General features: G+C 46.4%; 1 protein-coding gene across 1 annotated transcript in view; it reads left to right on the top strand.

Moving 5' to 3' along the window:
* Window positions 1-17,519, top strand: part of GTF2A2 (general transcription factor IIA subunit 2) — an 81,753-nt gene that overhangs the window by 33,429 nt on the left and 30,805 nt on the right. Inside the window, exon 2 of the mRNA XM_077473409.1 lies at window positions 10,680-10,784. Coding sequence (XP_077329535.1) covers window positions 10,680-10,784 — 105 coding nt within the window. The remainder of the gene's footprint in view (window positions 1-10,679; window positions 10,785-17,519) is intronic.

The raw sequence follows: 17,519 nt of genomic DNA, 5'->3' as shown, positions 1-17,519 counted from the left end.
GGTTAACTAGGGGCAATCAGGTGGTTCAAATTTTTATTAGGTAGTATATGGGGGTCCCTGGCGCTATATAAAAACCTGACGGGGAACCTAAATAACTAACTGGCTAACCAGCGTCACCAGTGACACTTATACTGTGATCGCTGGTGAAAGGGGGTGAAAGGGTTAACTAGCAGCAATCAGGGGGTTAAAACCATTATTGGGTAGTATATCGGGGTACCTAGCGCTATAAAAACCTGGCGGTGAACCTAAAAAAATAACTAGCTACCTAGCGACACTAGCGACACTGATGCAGCGTTCAGAAAAATTATCGCTTAGTGACACTGGCAAAAGGGGTGAAAGGGTTAACTAGCGGAAATCAGGGGGTTAAAACCATTATTGGGTAGTATATCGGGGTACCTAGCGCTATAAAAACCTGGCGGTGAACCTAAAAAAATAACTAGCTACCTAGCGACTGTAGCGACACTAATGCAGCGATCAGAAAAACGATCGCTTAGTGACACTGGCAAAAGGGGGTGAAAGGGTTAACTAGCGGCAATCAGGGGGTTAAAAACATTATTGGGTAGTATATCGGGGTACCTAGCGATATAAAAACCTGGCGGTGAACCTAAAAAAATAACTAGCTACCTAGCGACACATGCAGCGATCAGAAAAATGATCGCTTAGTGACACTGGCAAAAGGGGGTGAAAGGGTTAACTAGCGGCAATCAGGGGGTTAAAAACATTATTGGGTAGTATATCGGGGTACCTAGCGCTATAAAAACCTGGCGGTGAACCTAAAAAAATAACTAGCTACCTAGCGACTGTAGCGACACTAATGCAGCGATCAGAAAAACGATCGCTTAGTGACACTGGCAAAAGGGGGTGAAAGGGTTAACTAGCGGCAATCAGGGGGTTAAAAACATTATTGGGTAGTATATCGGGGTACCTAGCGATATAAAAACCTGGCGGTGAACCTAAAAAAATAACTAGCTACCTAGCGACACTAGCGACACATGCAGCGATCAGAAAAATGATCGCTTAGTGACACTGGCAAAAGGGGGTGAAAGGGTTAACTCTAGGGGCAATCAGGGGGTTAAATCTTTATTGGGGGGTGATAGGGGGCTACCCTGGACCTAACACTAACTGTCCTGACAGTTTTTACTGTCACAACTGACACTGAATGCATTGATCAGTAAAGAAATGATCAATGCAATCAGTGACACTGTGACTGGGGGGGAGGGGGGGCGGGGGGGGGATCCGGGGGCGATCGGGGGGGGGATCGGGGGGGGTTTGTGTGCCTGTGTGTACCTACATGTCAGTGTAGTGTTGGTGCACACTTACTTTTACTGTTCTCCTCGTAGTCCGGTCAAAAAGACCGCCCCGAGGAGAATGACATCACTTCCTCCTTCCTGTGTAAACAATACACAGGGGAGGAAGCTTCTCATTGGCCAGGAGCGATCCAGAGGGGGTGGCCGAAAACCAACGGCCATCCCCTCATCACGGAGCGCTCCTGGACCGAATCGGACCGCCGTAACCAGCGGGAGGGGGTCCGATCGGACCCCCCACCCGCTGGAAGGCAATCACGTAGATGTACGTGATTATGCCTGCCTGTGCCATTGTGCTGACGTACAATGGCAATACGGCGGTCCTCAAGTGGTTAAAATGAATTTTTTTTACTTTTAAAAAATAAATAAAAATTAAAAGCTATTATTAAAAATAAAATACAATTTTATATATTCGCTATTTACCAGCTACCACACTCACCGTTGGGCAAAGATGACGCCCGCAATCACTTCCTTCTCTTCACTTTGGGAAGGAAATGGGCGGGCAGTGAAAAACAGGCTCCATTAGGATTAGCATTATTGGATGGGTTGTAATTTCAACATCCACCACAAGATGGCGCCAGACTACGGAAAGACTTTAGAAGGCCGCAAAGCCGTGGCCTCAATTGCTGGCCGGCGCGGCCCAATGCAATCGCACGGCGGAGTTCGGGGTCCACACAGAGACGGGATACCCCAGCTGTGTTGCGCCAGGACGCAAATTCTTTTTACAAATGCGACCTGGTGAGTTAAAATCATAACAGAAATTGCCCTAATGGCCCTGGTCAAAAGTTTACATGCCCTGGAATGTTTGGCCTTGGTACGGATACAGAAGGTAGCACACACAGGTTAAAATGGCTATTAAAGTTTAATTATCCATATTTGTGGCTTTTTAAATTGCAGTTAGTGTCTGTGTATAAACAGTCAATGAGTTTGTTAGCTCTCACATGGATGTCCTACTCCTAAGCAGGCTAGATACTAAGCCACGCTAAGCAGAAAAGAACAGTCAAAAGACCTGCGTAACATGGTAATGAAACTTTATAAAGATTTCCAAAGCCTTGAATATGCCAGTCAGTACTGTTCAATCATTTAATAAGAAGTGGAAAATTTGGGTATCTCTTGAAACCAAGGTCGGGTAGCTCAAGAAAGATTTCTGCCCCAGGAATTGTTTGGGATACAGAGGAACTCATAGGTAACCTCAGGAGAAATACAGGCTGCTCTGCAAAAAAGATGGTGTGGTGTTTTTTTTTTTTTTTTTTTTCATATGCACAGGGTACAACAGAGTTACTTTAATGGGCCAAATTTAAAGTGGATCTCCACAATAAATGTTCTTTTTAACCACTTCTCGACTGGTGCATGCCGATGTATGTCAGCAGAATGGCATGGACAGGAAAATGGGCGTACAGGTACATCCCTTTAAATTTGCCGCCATGCCATCGGGTGCACACCGCTGCCAGTGCGCACTGGTCAGGACCTCCGTGAGTCTGATCGCGGGTCCAGCGGACTCCATCGCTGTGGGGATACCTGCGATCGTCGAACGGGGAGATTCTAAAGTAAACAAGCATCTCCCTAGTCTGCCTAGCATCAGTGACACTGATCTGTGCTCCCTGTGATTGGAGCAGAGATCAGTATGTGTAAAACACAGCCACGCCCCCCCACAGTTGGCAACATGCCCCTAGGACACACTTAACCCCTACACTGCCACCTAGTGGTTAAACCCTTCACTGCCACTGTCATTTACACAGGAATCGGTGCATTTGTATAGCATTGATTGCTGTATAAATGACAATGAACCCTAAAATGTGTCAAAAATGTCCGCTGTGTCCGCCATAATGTCGCAGTCACAATAAAAATCGCTGATCGCCGCCATTACTAGTAAAAAAATAAATAAATTACAAAATAGGGGATAAACAGAAGGTTTTTCGGGACTTTAAATGAAGCACAGGATTAAAATAATGCACACTAGTAGCTATTATAAAAATATTTTTAATTTCTCTATGGAAACATGATTAAAGAATACATATTGTTGATCATACAGATTTTTACAACTGTAATGGCTGATGACAACATGATTATAAATACACATCTTATAGATACAAAAATCATCAGAAATAAGAACAGAATGAATAATTAATACAATATGGCAATTGCATGACCATATGTTATGAATTGTATTTGTATTTGTTTAGTAAGTGATATAAAAACCAGGGTACCAAAGTACACGGCAGCTGATAGCTCAACGCGTTTCGCATCTTAGTGCCGCTCATCAGGAGAGAGCACGTGACTGGTATGTGGCCATGCAGTCGAGAGCATGATTTAAAGGATCGGCAGCCACCCCAACCATCGGCATGGGAGCTGAGGAGGCACATCAGGCGGCACATCAGGCGGCAATAGAGTCCACGGGGTGCAACACAAGCGGAGACCGGGGCATCCAGGGAACTTCTGGAGTGAAGGTGTGGTGATGGATAAGTGTTTCCCTAATAAAAAAAAAAAATATATAAATAACAAGTGTGTAAGGGCTAGGTGTAAGGAATTCTGATGGTAAATAAAAAGTATGTGGTACTGTTAGCGTGAAAGAAAAAGAGGGGGGAGGCCGGAAAAAGGGAAAAAATTGGAATTTGTTCCTGCTGAAGGAAGCCTAATATGAATAAGGGTGTGAATGCATTGAACGGGGGAGGGGGGAGGGGGGAGGATAGCCATAACACAGAGCCAGCTGAATGGTTTTTCTTTCACACTAACAGTACCACACACTTTTTATTTATCAGAATTCCTTACACCTAGCCCCTACACACATTATATATATATATATATATATATATATATATATATTTTTTTTTTTTTTTATTAGGCAAACACTTATTTCACTGGAACTAAGGGGCCTAGCCCAACCCCTGAAAAACAACACCCCCCCCCCCCATAATCTCTTCTCCACCAAATGATTTGGACCAGTGCACAAAGCGAAGTCCATAAAGACATGGATGAACAAGTTTGGGGTGGAGGAACTTGACTGGCCTATATGAAGTCCTGACCTCAACCCGATTAAAACACCTTTGGGATTAATTGAATCGGAGACTGAGCCAGGCCTTCTCGTCCACATCAGTGCCTGACCTCCCAAATGTGCTTCTGGAGGAAATGGTCAAACATTCCTATAGACACACTCCTAAACATTGTGGACAGCCTTCCCAGAAGAGTTGAATCTGTCCTGGTGCTTCAAAAGTGTAATAAATAGTCAACAAGTTAGATGTGTAATTTATGTTCCTAGAACACATGATGGCGCTACCTGCATGTTGGGCCTCTCTGTGGCCAGGCTGTGAAAAAGTCCCACACATGTGGTATTGTAATACTCAGGAGGAGTAGCAGAATTTTTGGGGGGGTGTCATTTGTGGTATACACATGCCATGTGAGAGAAATAACCTATTACAATGACAATTTTGTGGAGAAAAAAAAAATGAAAAATCTTAATTTTGCAAAGAATTGTGGGAAAAATATGACATCAAAAAGCTCACTATGCCTCTTACTAAATACCTTGGAATGTGTACTTTCCTGACTTGTTCGGGTCACAAGAAGCGAGATAGGCCACCAGTACATCAGATGTGATCAATTTTGTGCGATTCGCACCACAGCTTGTAGACTCTCTAACTTTCACAAAGACCAAATATCCACTAATTTCGGTTATTTTTACCAAAGATATGTAGCAGTATAAATTGTGGCCAAAATTTATGAAGAAAAATTAATAATTTGCATAATTCTGTCACAGAAACAAAGAAATATGCGTTTTTTTTTTCAAAATTTTCGGTCTTTTTTTCATTTATAGTTCAAAAAATAAACCCCAGAGGTGATCAAATACCACCAAAAGAAAGCTCTATTTGTGGGAAAAAAAGGACAAAAAATTCATTTGGGTACAGTGTTGCATGACTGAGTAATTGTCATTCAAAGTGTGAGAGCACCGAAAGCTGAAAATTGGTCTGGGCAGAATGGTGTTTAAGTGCCCAGTAAGCAAGTGGTTAAAGGCTGATTGTAAAGAAATAAACACGCATACTTTTTTATTTATTTTTTTCCCTCCTGAAAAAAATAAATAAATTATTTCGTTCACTGACTGACACAGCTCCATTACTCTTGACTGTAAGCTTATTACGCTACCTTCAGGAGAGGATAAGGCAGAACATGTTATACATGTGAAAAAAACAAAACTTTACAGTTCCGCCTAGGGGGCAGTCCCTCTAGTAATAACCTCCTTAGCCTGCTTCCTGCAGCTCAGTTTTTTTTCTGCTTAGTGATGGAGTTGGACTAGAACTCCCTGCGGGACCATCGTTCTTGGGATTTTTTTGCTGAATGTTTGCCTTTGCGCAAGATGTTAAGATCCTGTGATCTATCAACAGCCGGCTGGGTGACAGGCTGGATAATCTAGATCAGGGGTGCCCAACCTTTTAAAGAGAGAGGACCACTTAAGCCACTTGGTAACCAGTTGCGGCCCACAATGGGTGGAGTGGGTGGATGACAAGTCCATGTCCACCCTGCATATGCAGAGCAGACACAGACAGGGCTTTCTCTACTCTATGGTCCATCCGATCTGATCTGCCATGATGGAATGGGACGGATCCCCCTTCTGTTTTTTTTTTTTTTTTTTTTTTTTTTTTTTTAGTGGACCGGATTGGAGGTAGGTGGGTGTATACGGCCACAAGTCCGTTTTACATCTGCGACTCAATAGAGGTGAATGGAGGGTCTGATTGGGTTGGACCGATCATGCCAAAGGGGCCTAATGCAGCTTTCACACTGACATGCTGTGGATTACCTGCACTGCAGGTGCAGTGCAGTACACCTGTGGCTTTCTTGCGGGTTAGCTGCACTTAGACTTCTATTATATCCTGCAGGTGTGGTGCACTTTCTGAAAGCTTCCCACACCTGCAGGTAATAACAGAAGTCTATGGCTCAATGCCAGTAACCCACCGGTGTTCTGCGCTGCACCTTCAAATCAGTTTGAAAGCAGCCCAGTAACCATTGCAGAAGAGATTCCCATATATACACAATGTGATTTTAGTAATAAACTTATGACCGGACTACCGATGTCCTTGTCAGTGTGCCGTGACCAGCACCCACCCCGTACTGCTCGGAGAGTGGGTCTGTGATGGGATGTCCCCAGCTCGTCCGGATGGTAAGTACAGCTCCCTGAGCAGCTGGGCATTCCCTGGGAGGTCGATTAGGGGGTCTCTCTCCTCCCTCTCCTCTCCCTGTCCCTATGCTGCATGATGGGCTGCTGAGCGGTGTGTGTCCCTTTAGCCAGGTTTCCCCTGGGGGGCTCTCTCCTTAGATTGGGGGCTGCGTTGGGTGTCTGTGGTCTCCCCGCTGGGTGTCTGGAGGTCTGCATGTGCTGATCGCCATAACGCTGTTCTGTCGCCATATTCTCTGTCCATTCACTGTGCACAGTTGTTTGTCAGACATTTTTAGTGTGCCTCAGTGGAAAGCATGGTAAGAGGCCATTTTCTCTGTGATTATGTCCTTTATACATGGAGGCCGGCTGTCATTTTGTTGTAGCCAAGCGTGGTTTTTATTCTCAGCGCTGGTCCCTGCTGCTCAGAACAGCAAGTTTTTTTTTTTTTTTTTTTTTTTCACTTGGGACACCTAGGAGCTGATACTGGACACAGGCACCTCTAACTGAATGGCACAGCACTCGGTCGGGGTGGTGAGACTCAGTCTGCAGCAGCTAGGAGGGTGGGATTGTGCACCTGTCCTAAGTCCCCAAGGGTGGCAGACAGGGTGGGTCAGCATGGCTTCAGAAACTGGTGTCTCTTCCCCAGAACTGTCTGCAATTGCAACCGGCTCAGTGTGGTGCCTTTTGGAAGCTTTGTCGGCAGTCCTTGAAACATTTGTTGCCAGGGTGGAGGCGGTGTGTGGGCACAAAGGTGGTAAAAAGCTGCCCCTGCCCCCCACACCCTCTGTGGAGAGCTCTGGCACAGACTCGTGCCCCACTGAGACTGGAGGCCCCTGCTCTGTTGCTTCAGATGACGCTGACCAGGACCGATCGGACAGTGTGGATGAGTCTCCGTCCGGGTCCGCGCAAGACTAAACACTAGTTGGAGCACTTATCACAGCTGTGCGTGATGCCCTGAAAATTCAGGATACAGCAGGTTCCTCTGCTGAAGTAGCGGCCCCCTTTGGGTTCCGTAAGGCAGCCCGTACACATAAGGTGTTTCCGTATCTGACTGATTTATTTCGATAAGTTCATATACAAGGAATGGGGAAGCCCGCAACAGACCTTTTTCGGTCCCCAAAAGAATAGCGGTGCGCCTACCCTTTGAGGAGAGCCTTCTTAAAAAATGGTCGGCTCCTCCGGTCATGGACACCCCAGTATCCAGGTTAAACAAAGTAACCACGATTCCGGTAGAGGGGAATCCTGCATTTAAGGACCCTACTGACAGGAAGGCCGAGGCAGTGGCCTGTTCCTTTTTACGGTTGTGGGGTCAGCAATACGTCCAGTACTGGCCACAGCACTTGTGTCGCAGACACTTACTGAATGGGCAAAACTTGCACCACGAATTGGAGAAGCAGCAGGCTACTCCCGTCTGCGTGGAACTAGCAGACCAGTTAGTGTACGGCCTTTAAGTACGTTTGTGACGCGGCCTGGATACGCTTCCTTTACTGTCCAGGGCTTCAGTGTCAGCAGTGGTGCTGCGGCACCTGATTTGGCTAAAATGCTGGTTTGCGGACCAGGCATCTTTATAATAATAATAAAAAAAAAAAAGCCTTGAGGACTCTAACCTTCCTTGGTGAGCGGCTCTTTGGAGCCTCGGATGACATTATTAAGAATGTCACAGGTGGGAAGAGTACCTTGCTCCCACCGGCAAGGAAGACTAAGGAGCCACGCCACAGGCAAGGGCCCTCATTTTCCACTCAAAAGAGGCTTTTTCACCTCCAGTTTTGTCATTGTCGCGACACTGCGGGATCGCAATCGTAGGTTACCTAGATGATCGCCTCCTGAGAGCAGCTTCTGCCTTAGAATTAAAGGAGCATGTGGTGATCATCATGCAAACCCTGCAGGAATTTGGGTGGCTGTTTAACATAAAAAAAGTTGGTGCTCTTACCTAGGCTTACTGCTGGATTCCATGGAAGCGAGAGCTTTTCTCCCTTCCCCCTACCTGGTGGTCGTCGCTGTGCATCTGCATGCGGGTCCTGGGCCTCATGGTGGCCTCCGAGGCGGTACTGTACACTCAGTTTAACACCAGTCTTTCAGAAGGAGATATTGACAAAATGGGACAAATCTGTTATCCCTGGATCGGCAGATTCGGGTGAGCCAGTCAGTCAGGGACTCCCTGCTCTGGTGGCTGAGGTCCCTGTGCCCGGTCTGGGAAGTCGTTTCTACCTTGGACAGTGATCACAACAGACGCCAGCCTGATCGGCTGGGGTGGAGTGCTGGAAGTACAGTCCACCCAGGGCCTCTGATCGCCGATTTGGATTCCTCCCCCGACCAATGTGCTCAAGCTCCGATCGATCAGGCTATGCCTCTCCACATGGTTGATGAGACTATGAGGGCGTCTGATCAGGATCCAGTCAGACAGCGCCACGGCGGTGGCATATGTCAACCATCAAGGAGGAGCAAGAAGCTTGGCTGCAGCACGGGAGGTCGATCGCGTACTTCAGTGGGCAGAGCGACATGTACCGGCCTTGTCGGCCATTTACATCCCGGGAGTAGAAAACTGGCAGGCGGACTACCTAAGTCGCCAGATGCTGGACCCAGGAGAATGGGCGTTGCATCCGGAGGTGTTCAGGCTACTGTGCCTGTGGTGGGACAACACCAGACGTGGATCTCCTGGCCTCCCGTCTCAATCGGAAGGTGCCGAGATTCGTATTCAGGACAAGAGATCCTTGGGCAAACGATTCAGACGCGCTGGTGGCTTCATGGGATCAGTACCAACTGTTCTACGCTTTTCCTCCGCTAAAACTATTATCACGCCTGCTCCGCAGAGTGGAGGCAGAGGGGATTCCAGTGATACTGATTGCCCCAGATGGCCTCGGTGTCCCTGGTACCTGACCTAGTACGCCTGGTTGCGGACGCTCTCTGGTGACTACAGTTGCAAGACCTGTGTCAAGGTCCGATTCTCCATCCTGCTTTACCATTACTGGATTTAACGGCATGGCTATTGAGAGCCATGTGCTAAAGAACCGGGGCCTGTCAGATTCAGTGATTTCAACTACCGTATTTGCCGATGTATAAGACGACCCGGCATATAAGACGGCCCCCTAACTGTACAGGTTTTAAAAATGTTTTGCCCGTACTCACCGTTTAAGACGACCCCCATTCCGAGGCTTCCGACGCTTCATATCCCTCTTCTTCGTTCTTGCTGGAGCCATTTCCTTCTTCCTCCTTATGGTGCTGGAGCCAATCACGGCGAGCAATGTATTCTATTAATGAATACAAAGCCTGCTGGGATTGGCGGAGGTTGTAACATCATCAGCCCGCGCCTCTCTCACTCTCAAAGCCAATCGGAGCAGGCTACTGTGTGTAGCCTGCTCGGATTGGCAGAGATTGCTACTCCAATCCGAGCAGGCTCTGTATTCATTTGAATACATCGCTCACTGGGATTGGCTCAGTGGTACATACTGTATGCAGCCGAAGCTACATACAGTATTACCGGACATCCAGAAGGCATCCCAGCAGCTGACCCGGCGTATAAGACGACCCCTGCTTTTTGCCCAGTTTTTTTAAGTGTAAAAGGTCATCTTATACGCCGGAAAATACGGTATATTGTGGGCACAAATCTTCTCAGAAGATATACCATCGTACCTGGAAGGCTTACATCTCAATGTGTGAGGAGAAAGGGTGGCGTCTGTGCACCTATTCCATTTCCAGGATCCTGCTGTTCTTTACAGCTAGTAGACCAGAAATTGTCTTTAAGCACCATTAAGGGACAAATATCAGCTTTGGCTGTGTTTTCCAATGACCCTTGGCATCTCTTCTGAAGGTGGTGTAATAACCCTACAGTCAAGATTAATAGAGCTGTGTCAGTCAGTGAACTTCAGAGAAAAGAATTTTACTGTGAGTACAAAAATCCTATTTTTTTTTTTTTTTTCCCCCTCATGAGCCTGCATAGCATTGCACTGACGATCCGCAGATCACAGATGCAATGTCAGGCTCCTGCACACTGTCTCCAGCTCTCTGCCTGTACCTCTGTACGGCTTTTAGTTAGAAAGCTGTACAGAGGTACAGGCACTCTTAGCCCATGAGACCTACAAGTCCTTTTTTAGCCTTTTAAAATACACTTGTCAGATTTTAAGTAGTGAAAAGCAGGTCTGGAGTCTTAAATCCTTGTTTGCGTTAATAGAAAGGCATACGGCATACGTGCTGCAATAAAGTTTTTGATATTTATTTTTTTTTTTTTCCTCCAGTCTCAGCAGATTAACCCTCAGCTGGCACTACAAGTACTGCTTCAGTTTGACAAGGCGATAAATTCTGCACTGGCACAGCGAGTCCGAAACAGAGTCAACTTTAGGGTAAGAGAAACCTTTTTATACTTGTTCTATCTGGTGAGAATGTACATAGTTTAAAACACAAAGTAAAGGAATTGTTATGTTTTATGCCAATATGTTATTGTATTTAGAGTTTTTAATAATAATAAAAAATGCCCAAATGTAAATATACAGCTAAAACATTGCTATCATTATGGTAAATAATGATATTGAAAGTTTTTTTTTTATTTTTTATTTTTTTTTAATTTAACAATTTTTCTTTTATTTAAGAAAATGGTAAACAAGACATGAATAAAACTTTACAAGAACGCAACAGACAAGCGAATAATGTCATCATTACAGAAGAGAGCATAAAACTTCATTTTCAGTCAGAGTACAAGCAGAATTTGCACGTAATTTCAGAAGTACAACTGTTGTGCTGTATGTACAAGCCCTTCATTCATAAAAGACAAATCTATGGTATTTAGGGTACACCCAATGAAGTAGAGATAATCATGTGGGCTCAAAGAAGAGCCTCACCTTGAGTTGTCCCTTTCTCGCATAGGGGGGTGCTGACCGCCGGTCCCACTCACATTGGGATCCGCACTCAGCCCCCCCTATTAGGTATAACCCAACATCAAAAAAAAATAGATGATATGGGGCTCAGAAAATTAAATTGGGGTGGGTAGGGGGGGTGATGGGGAAGGTGGAAGGAAAGATTGGGAACGTGGGGGGGGGGAAGGTTGAGGGGACGTAGCCTCCTGTCCCCTCCGCCTTACCAAATAACAAGCTCATGCCCCCTTGTTAAGGACAAAGCAAGAAGTACATATTAAGGTCTTTAGTCGTTAACGTTTGCTATCATCGCGAGCTATTAGCTGTTGGAATTCCTGTGATTTACGGAATTTGTGCCAGTCTTCCCAAATTGCCGTGTATTTGGTGATTTTATCCTGAGAAGAAAATATCAGCTCCTCTATCCCTGCAATATGGTCAATGCGCGAAATCCATTCAGTCAATGTGGGGACCGACACGGACTTCCAATGAACCGGCAGGCAAAGCCTGGCCGCATTAATCATATGCATTGCACTTGATTTGAAATATTTTTTTTTCCTTATTTTTGAGTGATGAAGGAGGTATTGTGCTGGGGTAAATTCCAAGGGGAGCAGAGATACTGAAGACGTTACTTCGTGAACTTTTTGCCAATATGATTGGATCCGAGGACAGCTCCACCATATGTGTAAAAAAAGTGCCTTGACCTTGGCCACATCTCCAGCATCGGTCAGTGACCGATGGTAAGAATTTATGGAGAATCTCTGGCGTTTTGTACCACCTTGTCCTGATTTTATATCCATTCTCCTGAGTGTGGACATTTAGCGAGCCTTTATGGATATAAAGGTGGATTCGTTCCCAGTTTGTATGTGAGATTTCGGTATTTAATTGCTTTTCCCAAAAATCATGTTCAGGTTTTAGAATACTCTGTGCTTCTTGAAACATGGAAGCATAAAGTACTGATATAACGTGTCTCTGGGGGGAGAGCTCCATACACATTGTTTCAAATGTCGTCGGAGATTTTGTGAAACTTCCCTTGGCGCCTGAACTAGTTAAGTAATGTTTGAGTTGGAGATAAGGCCATAGGGGAAAAGATTTATTGGGCGACTGCGCTGCCAGTTCTCTTTGGTTAAGGAGTCTACCTCTCGAGAAGAAATGCCTGGCTTGCATCTCCTCATGTGGCCATTCCCGAGAGAGAAACCCCCCTTCCACCCCTGGGGTGAAGGCAGGGTTTCCTCTGAGAGGGGTGAGGGCGCAGTTTATGTTTGAGACTGCATGTACTTTGCACACCCGATCAAATACCTCCAGGGTCGCTTTAACTAGAGGATGAGAACGCACAGCGGTCGGTCTATGTGTATTGGCTAGCCACGGAATCACCTTAAGGTCAGAGTCGACCATTAGGTGCTCCAGGCACACCCAGCCCTTACATTTGATGTGAACTCTCCAGTCCACAATTCGGGCTAACTGCGTAGCCCAGTGATACCTCTGTAAATCCGGTAGCCCGATGCCACCTTCGGACTTTGGTAGTACCAGTTTAGCCCACTGAATTCTCGTCCCTTTAGTTCCCCACAGAAAGGTTCTACAGAGTTTTTTTATATGTCGCAAAAAAGGAAAATGGTAAGCCGATTGGAATTGTCTGCATTTTGGATAAGATACGCGGGAGCACCGTCATCTTTAAGATCGCCGCACGTCCAAACCAGGAGATACCAGGCACATCCCATTTAATTAAGTCCAAACTCAACTTCCTGAGTTCAGGCAGAAAGTTTAGGTTGTAGAGGTCTTCCCATTTACTTGGTAATTGAATACCCAGATAAGTGATAGTGTCAGTTTTCCAAGCAAAGGGGAAGTTCTTCTGGCAATGAGTGACAACGTCAGGTGGAAGGGTAATATTTAGAGCAAACGATTTTGAAAAGTTGATCTTTAAATTGGAAATAGATCGGAATTGTGTCAGTATGTGCATTAAATTCGGTAGGGTCGTTAAGGGAGAAGAGAGGAAGAGCAGGACGTCATCTGCAAACGCCGCCACTTTAAATTCCCTGTTATTAATCTCAATACCTTTTACGTCCGGGTTTGCTCGAATGGATCTCAAAAAGGGTTCAAGTGTAAGTATGTAAAGTAAGGGGGACAGCGGGCAGCCCTGTCTGGTGCCATTCTGGATGGAGAAGGCCTCTGACAGGTGGCCGTTAACGCGGACCCTGGCATTTGGATTTGTATACAAAGACATAATATAAGCTCGCATGCGCGAGCCCAAGCCCAATCTCACCAGGACCGCGTCCATATAATCCCAGGCCACCCGGTCAAAGGCCTTCTCCGCATCCATAGAAAGGAAAAAACCTGCATTACGTGTGGAAGTCAACCAATGGTGTAGGTTTAGAGCCTTAATGGTGTTGTCCCTGGCTTCTCTGCCAGGGACAAAACCCACCTGGTCCAATCCCACCCATGCTGGCACATGATACGAAAGCCTGTTAGCTATCATTTTGGAGAAAATTTTTACGTCTACATTTAAGAGCGAAATCGGTCGGTAATTAGCAACGTTAGTAAGGTCTTTGCCATCTTTCGGAATTACCGCAATGTGAGCAGCCAACAGGCTATGCGGGGGGTCTACTGTGTCTGTCATAGTGTTAAAAGCCTTTAAGAAATGTGGGCCAAGAAGGTCTGGGAAGCATTTAAAGTATTGCGAGGAGTAGCCATCTGGCCCCGGGCTTTTCCCCGGTTTCGTGGCTTTTAGGGCCGCCACCCATTCTTCTGAGGAAAAAGGGGCTTCCAGAGCTTGTTGGTCCTCATACGATAGGGTTGGGGGACCGTGTTGTCGAAGAAAATCTTCAATCAGGTTCGCCCTCTCTCCTCTCTGGCCTAGAGTATCTTCCGTTTGCTGTATGTTATAGAGACCTTTGTAATACTCCTGAAACTGACGTGTTATCTCCTCGTTTTTCGTATGAGCCTTCCCTTTATGATCAACAATATGATGAACGGTATGAGACAGAATGCGTTTCTGTATGCAACGTGCCAGGAGCCTACCTGGTTTGTTGCTATTTTCATAAAAGAACTTCTGCGATCTCAAATGCTGTTTCCGTGCTCTTTTATATAATTCCTCTCGTAGGAGCATCCGAGTTGCGTCCAGTTCAGCCGCAACTTTAGTTGCCCCCGAGCGTTTATGCTGCGCTTCCAGCTGTGAGATTTTGGCTGTCGGCTCCAAAATTCGGGCTTGTTGAGCCCGTTTTTTTTTGTGCAGCGAGAGCCAAGAAATGCCCACGTACCACGCATTTGTGTGCCTCCCATTGAACCATAGGGGAAACGTCTGGCGTTTCATTATGTCGGAAAAAATCGCTTATGGCTTGTTTAATTGTTGCCACATCTCCTACATCTGTGAGAAGGGATGCATCCAGTCTCCAAGTTTTTGAATATGTAACCCTTTGGGGGAACCTGAGGATCAAGGTGACCGGATGGTGGTCCGAGATCACCATGGGCTCTATGGTAGCTTTGTGTAGGTAACCCAGGTCTCTCTGGCCCACGAATAGATAATCTAGGCGCGAATAACGATTATGAGAGGCCGAGAAGAACGTAAAGTCTTTCCCCGTCGGATTTAGGGTACGCCAAGTGTCATGGAGCGCCAGGGAAGCAAGTTGTATCTTCGCCTGTCTTGAAGTTGAAAATGGTATAGACGATGTGCCTGTGGAAGTATCTAAAAGTGGATTGAGTGCCATGTTAAAGTCTCCCCCCAGAATCACAAGGCCTGACATAAACGTGGTCAATTTCAGTAAGGTTTCTTTCAGAAAGCGTAATTGTTTCGTGTTCGGACAATAGATGTTTGCCAAGGTCAGTGGCTTGCCTTTCCATGTACCTTTCAAAAAAAGGAATCTGCCCTCAGTCTACCAACTTATCCGTGGCAATAAAATCAAACGTCTTAGCCAATAAGATAGCTACCCCTTTGGTCTTTGAGTCAGCACAAGTTGCATGGTGCACTGTTGGGTAATGATGATTAGAAAGCCGGGGCACAGACCCTGTTTTGAAGTGGGATTCCTGAATAAATACAACGTGGGCTTTCTGCCTCTGCACCTCATTTAATAAACTACTGCGTTTTTCTGGAACGTTAAGACCTTTTGTATTTAGAGAGTACACTTTGAGGGACAGGGGAGCTGAGGACTGCATCTCAAAGGGTATTCGAGTACCACACTATAAACTAGAAAGCGTTCCCGCCAATGGCAGACGGAGGGGGCCTGAGGCAGAAGGGGGGGGAGGATAGGGGTGGGTGAAAAAAGGGGGGTGAGGGTAGAAAAGGGAAGGAGGGGGGGAAGAGGGACAGGTGGGTAGGGAAGATAATGTGAACTTAAACAGAGATCCGGGCAGGGGTTTGTGGACCCCAATCCAAGATCTGAGGTGACGCCGTATTCCACAAGGAAGAAATACGGGGCACAGTTCTCCTACCAAAAGTACACCTACTCGGACTAGAGAGGTGATAACCGGAGACAGCCTCAGCCTGCTAGGCTGTCTAGGCAGGGTATCCCTGCGGGACAGTGATGTTACGCGTCCCAACCGGAACTTTCCAGAGGGGGAACCAGCCTACTCTGGCTAGGGGAGAAAGTCTAACACCAGAACCAGTATTAACGCCCTTCCCCCGTCTCTCCATAAAGCATGGTGAATTCCCAAAGGAGAGTCCCCTGCATTGGCCCGCCAAGAATGTGTGGGACCCACCATCACAACCCACCCCCAGTCAGGGGGGTGAGTCCCGACAGCGAGCGCCCAACCATCTTCAGATTCGTCCAGTGGAAGCCGCGAGCATACGACTTCCGACTGTTCAATACACACCTCGATGAATAATACATTGTGGCTGGCATCTCAGCCGTCCGGTGTCCCGAAGCCCCAACCATGGGGAGGGGGCTCCAGGAGATCGGAAAGCACAAATTCAGGGCATCCAAAATCATGTGTATGTGAGAGGTAACAACAAAAAAGAAAAACATAAGTAGAATATTGTCAAAAACAATACAAATAAAATCAATAAACCCAAGCACTCAATCCAGTAGCTTATTTAACCTGTAACCAGAATTTCACAGCTGCTCCTTAACGGTTTCCAGCTTCCAACTCAGCGTCATCGGCACCCTACTCCACAACATAAAGCCATTTAGTTAGCAAGGACGTATGCTGTAGTTCCCCCCACTAAAGGGTCTAGGAACTACTCTAGTAAAGGGACGGGATACCATTTCTTATTGTGATCCAGCGTGTGCCTCAACCCTCACACTATGCAGGCTAGTAAGGTACTATTGCTATTGTTAAAACACGAGAAGAACTTTTTCAGCTAATTTTCCCTGTGAACCTGTCAGATTACCACTATATCTACCCCTCACCTATTCGACATGGACCCTCGTTCCCCGCTGCCTCGGCCCTAAATTGGAGGGGTGCCTTCACTTATGACTGATTTTCCCAATGTGGTGTATAAGTCCCTGGTAATCCCAGGGGATAAAGATAGTAATGTACAAAGCAGCATATTAAAAAAACAACACAAGCAAAGAAAATTATACGCTTACATATATATAAAAAGGCAAAGGGGAAAAGGGGTGAATGGGAACAAAGCCAGGAATAGTCACTGTACGAAGTCCAAGTCCAGAACATCGGGGGGTGGGGGGGTGGGGGTTCAACGATAAGCATATCGTGTTGCATATGAAAAGGGCATAGGCCGTAGCCGGGTCAGATCTTTAGGGGGGGGGATCGCATTCCCCCCCATCTACCAGATATGGCTCTGCATCGTACCAAACATTAAAAAAAAAGTCACTCCTAAGGCAAAAGGATGATAAAAACGCCTGGGAGCCTGCGAAGTGAACGCACACTTCATATCCGCAGCGATGCAGCGGCCGCCCATAGAAGTCTCCTTCCTTGAAGCCGCCTGACCTCAGTGACATCTGGTACATGGGCTGAGTGACTTTTCCCCCTTCCCCACCTAGAGCGAAATCTTGGCATGACCGTGTAGTAAAATCCCGGTAAGTCTCCAAGAACTTTAATCAATGTAAACTCGTAACCCCAAGTAGATAGTTATCAGATGGAGAGATCAGTTCAGGTATAATCCCTGGGCCCAGGGATACCGGAGGATGAGGGAGTGAAAGTGAGGCAATGAGGAACAAGGGCTCAGTCAAGCTAGTCAGGGAAGCAGCTTACCAAACCAGTCCTGGTGTTACAGCCGGTCAGTTCTACGCCGTACTGAAGATGGTGAGGCACGTGGACTCTCTTCCGTCTCCATGTCAC

This window comes from Lithobates pipiens, unplaced genomic scaffold (assembly GCF_037356315.1).
Source record: "Lithobates pipiens isolate NorthernLeopardFrog02 unplaced genomic scaffold, aLitPip1_a1.2 Scaffold_8, whole genome shotgun sequence".
Taxonomy (NCBI): domain Eukaryota; kingdom Metazoa; phylum Chordata; class Amphibia; order Anura; family Ranidae; genus Lithobates; species Lithobates pipiens.
This window is presented reverse-complemented; position numbering and strand designations above follow the sequence as displayed.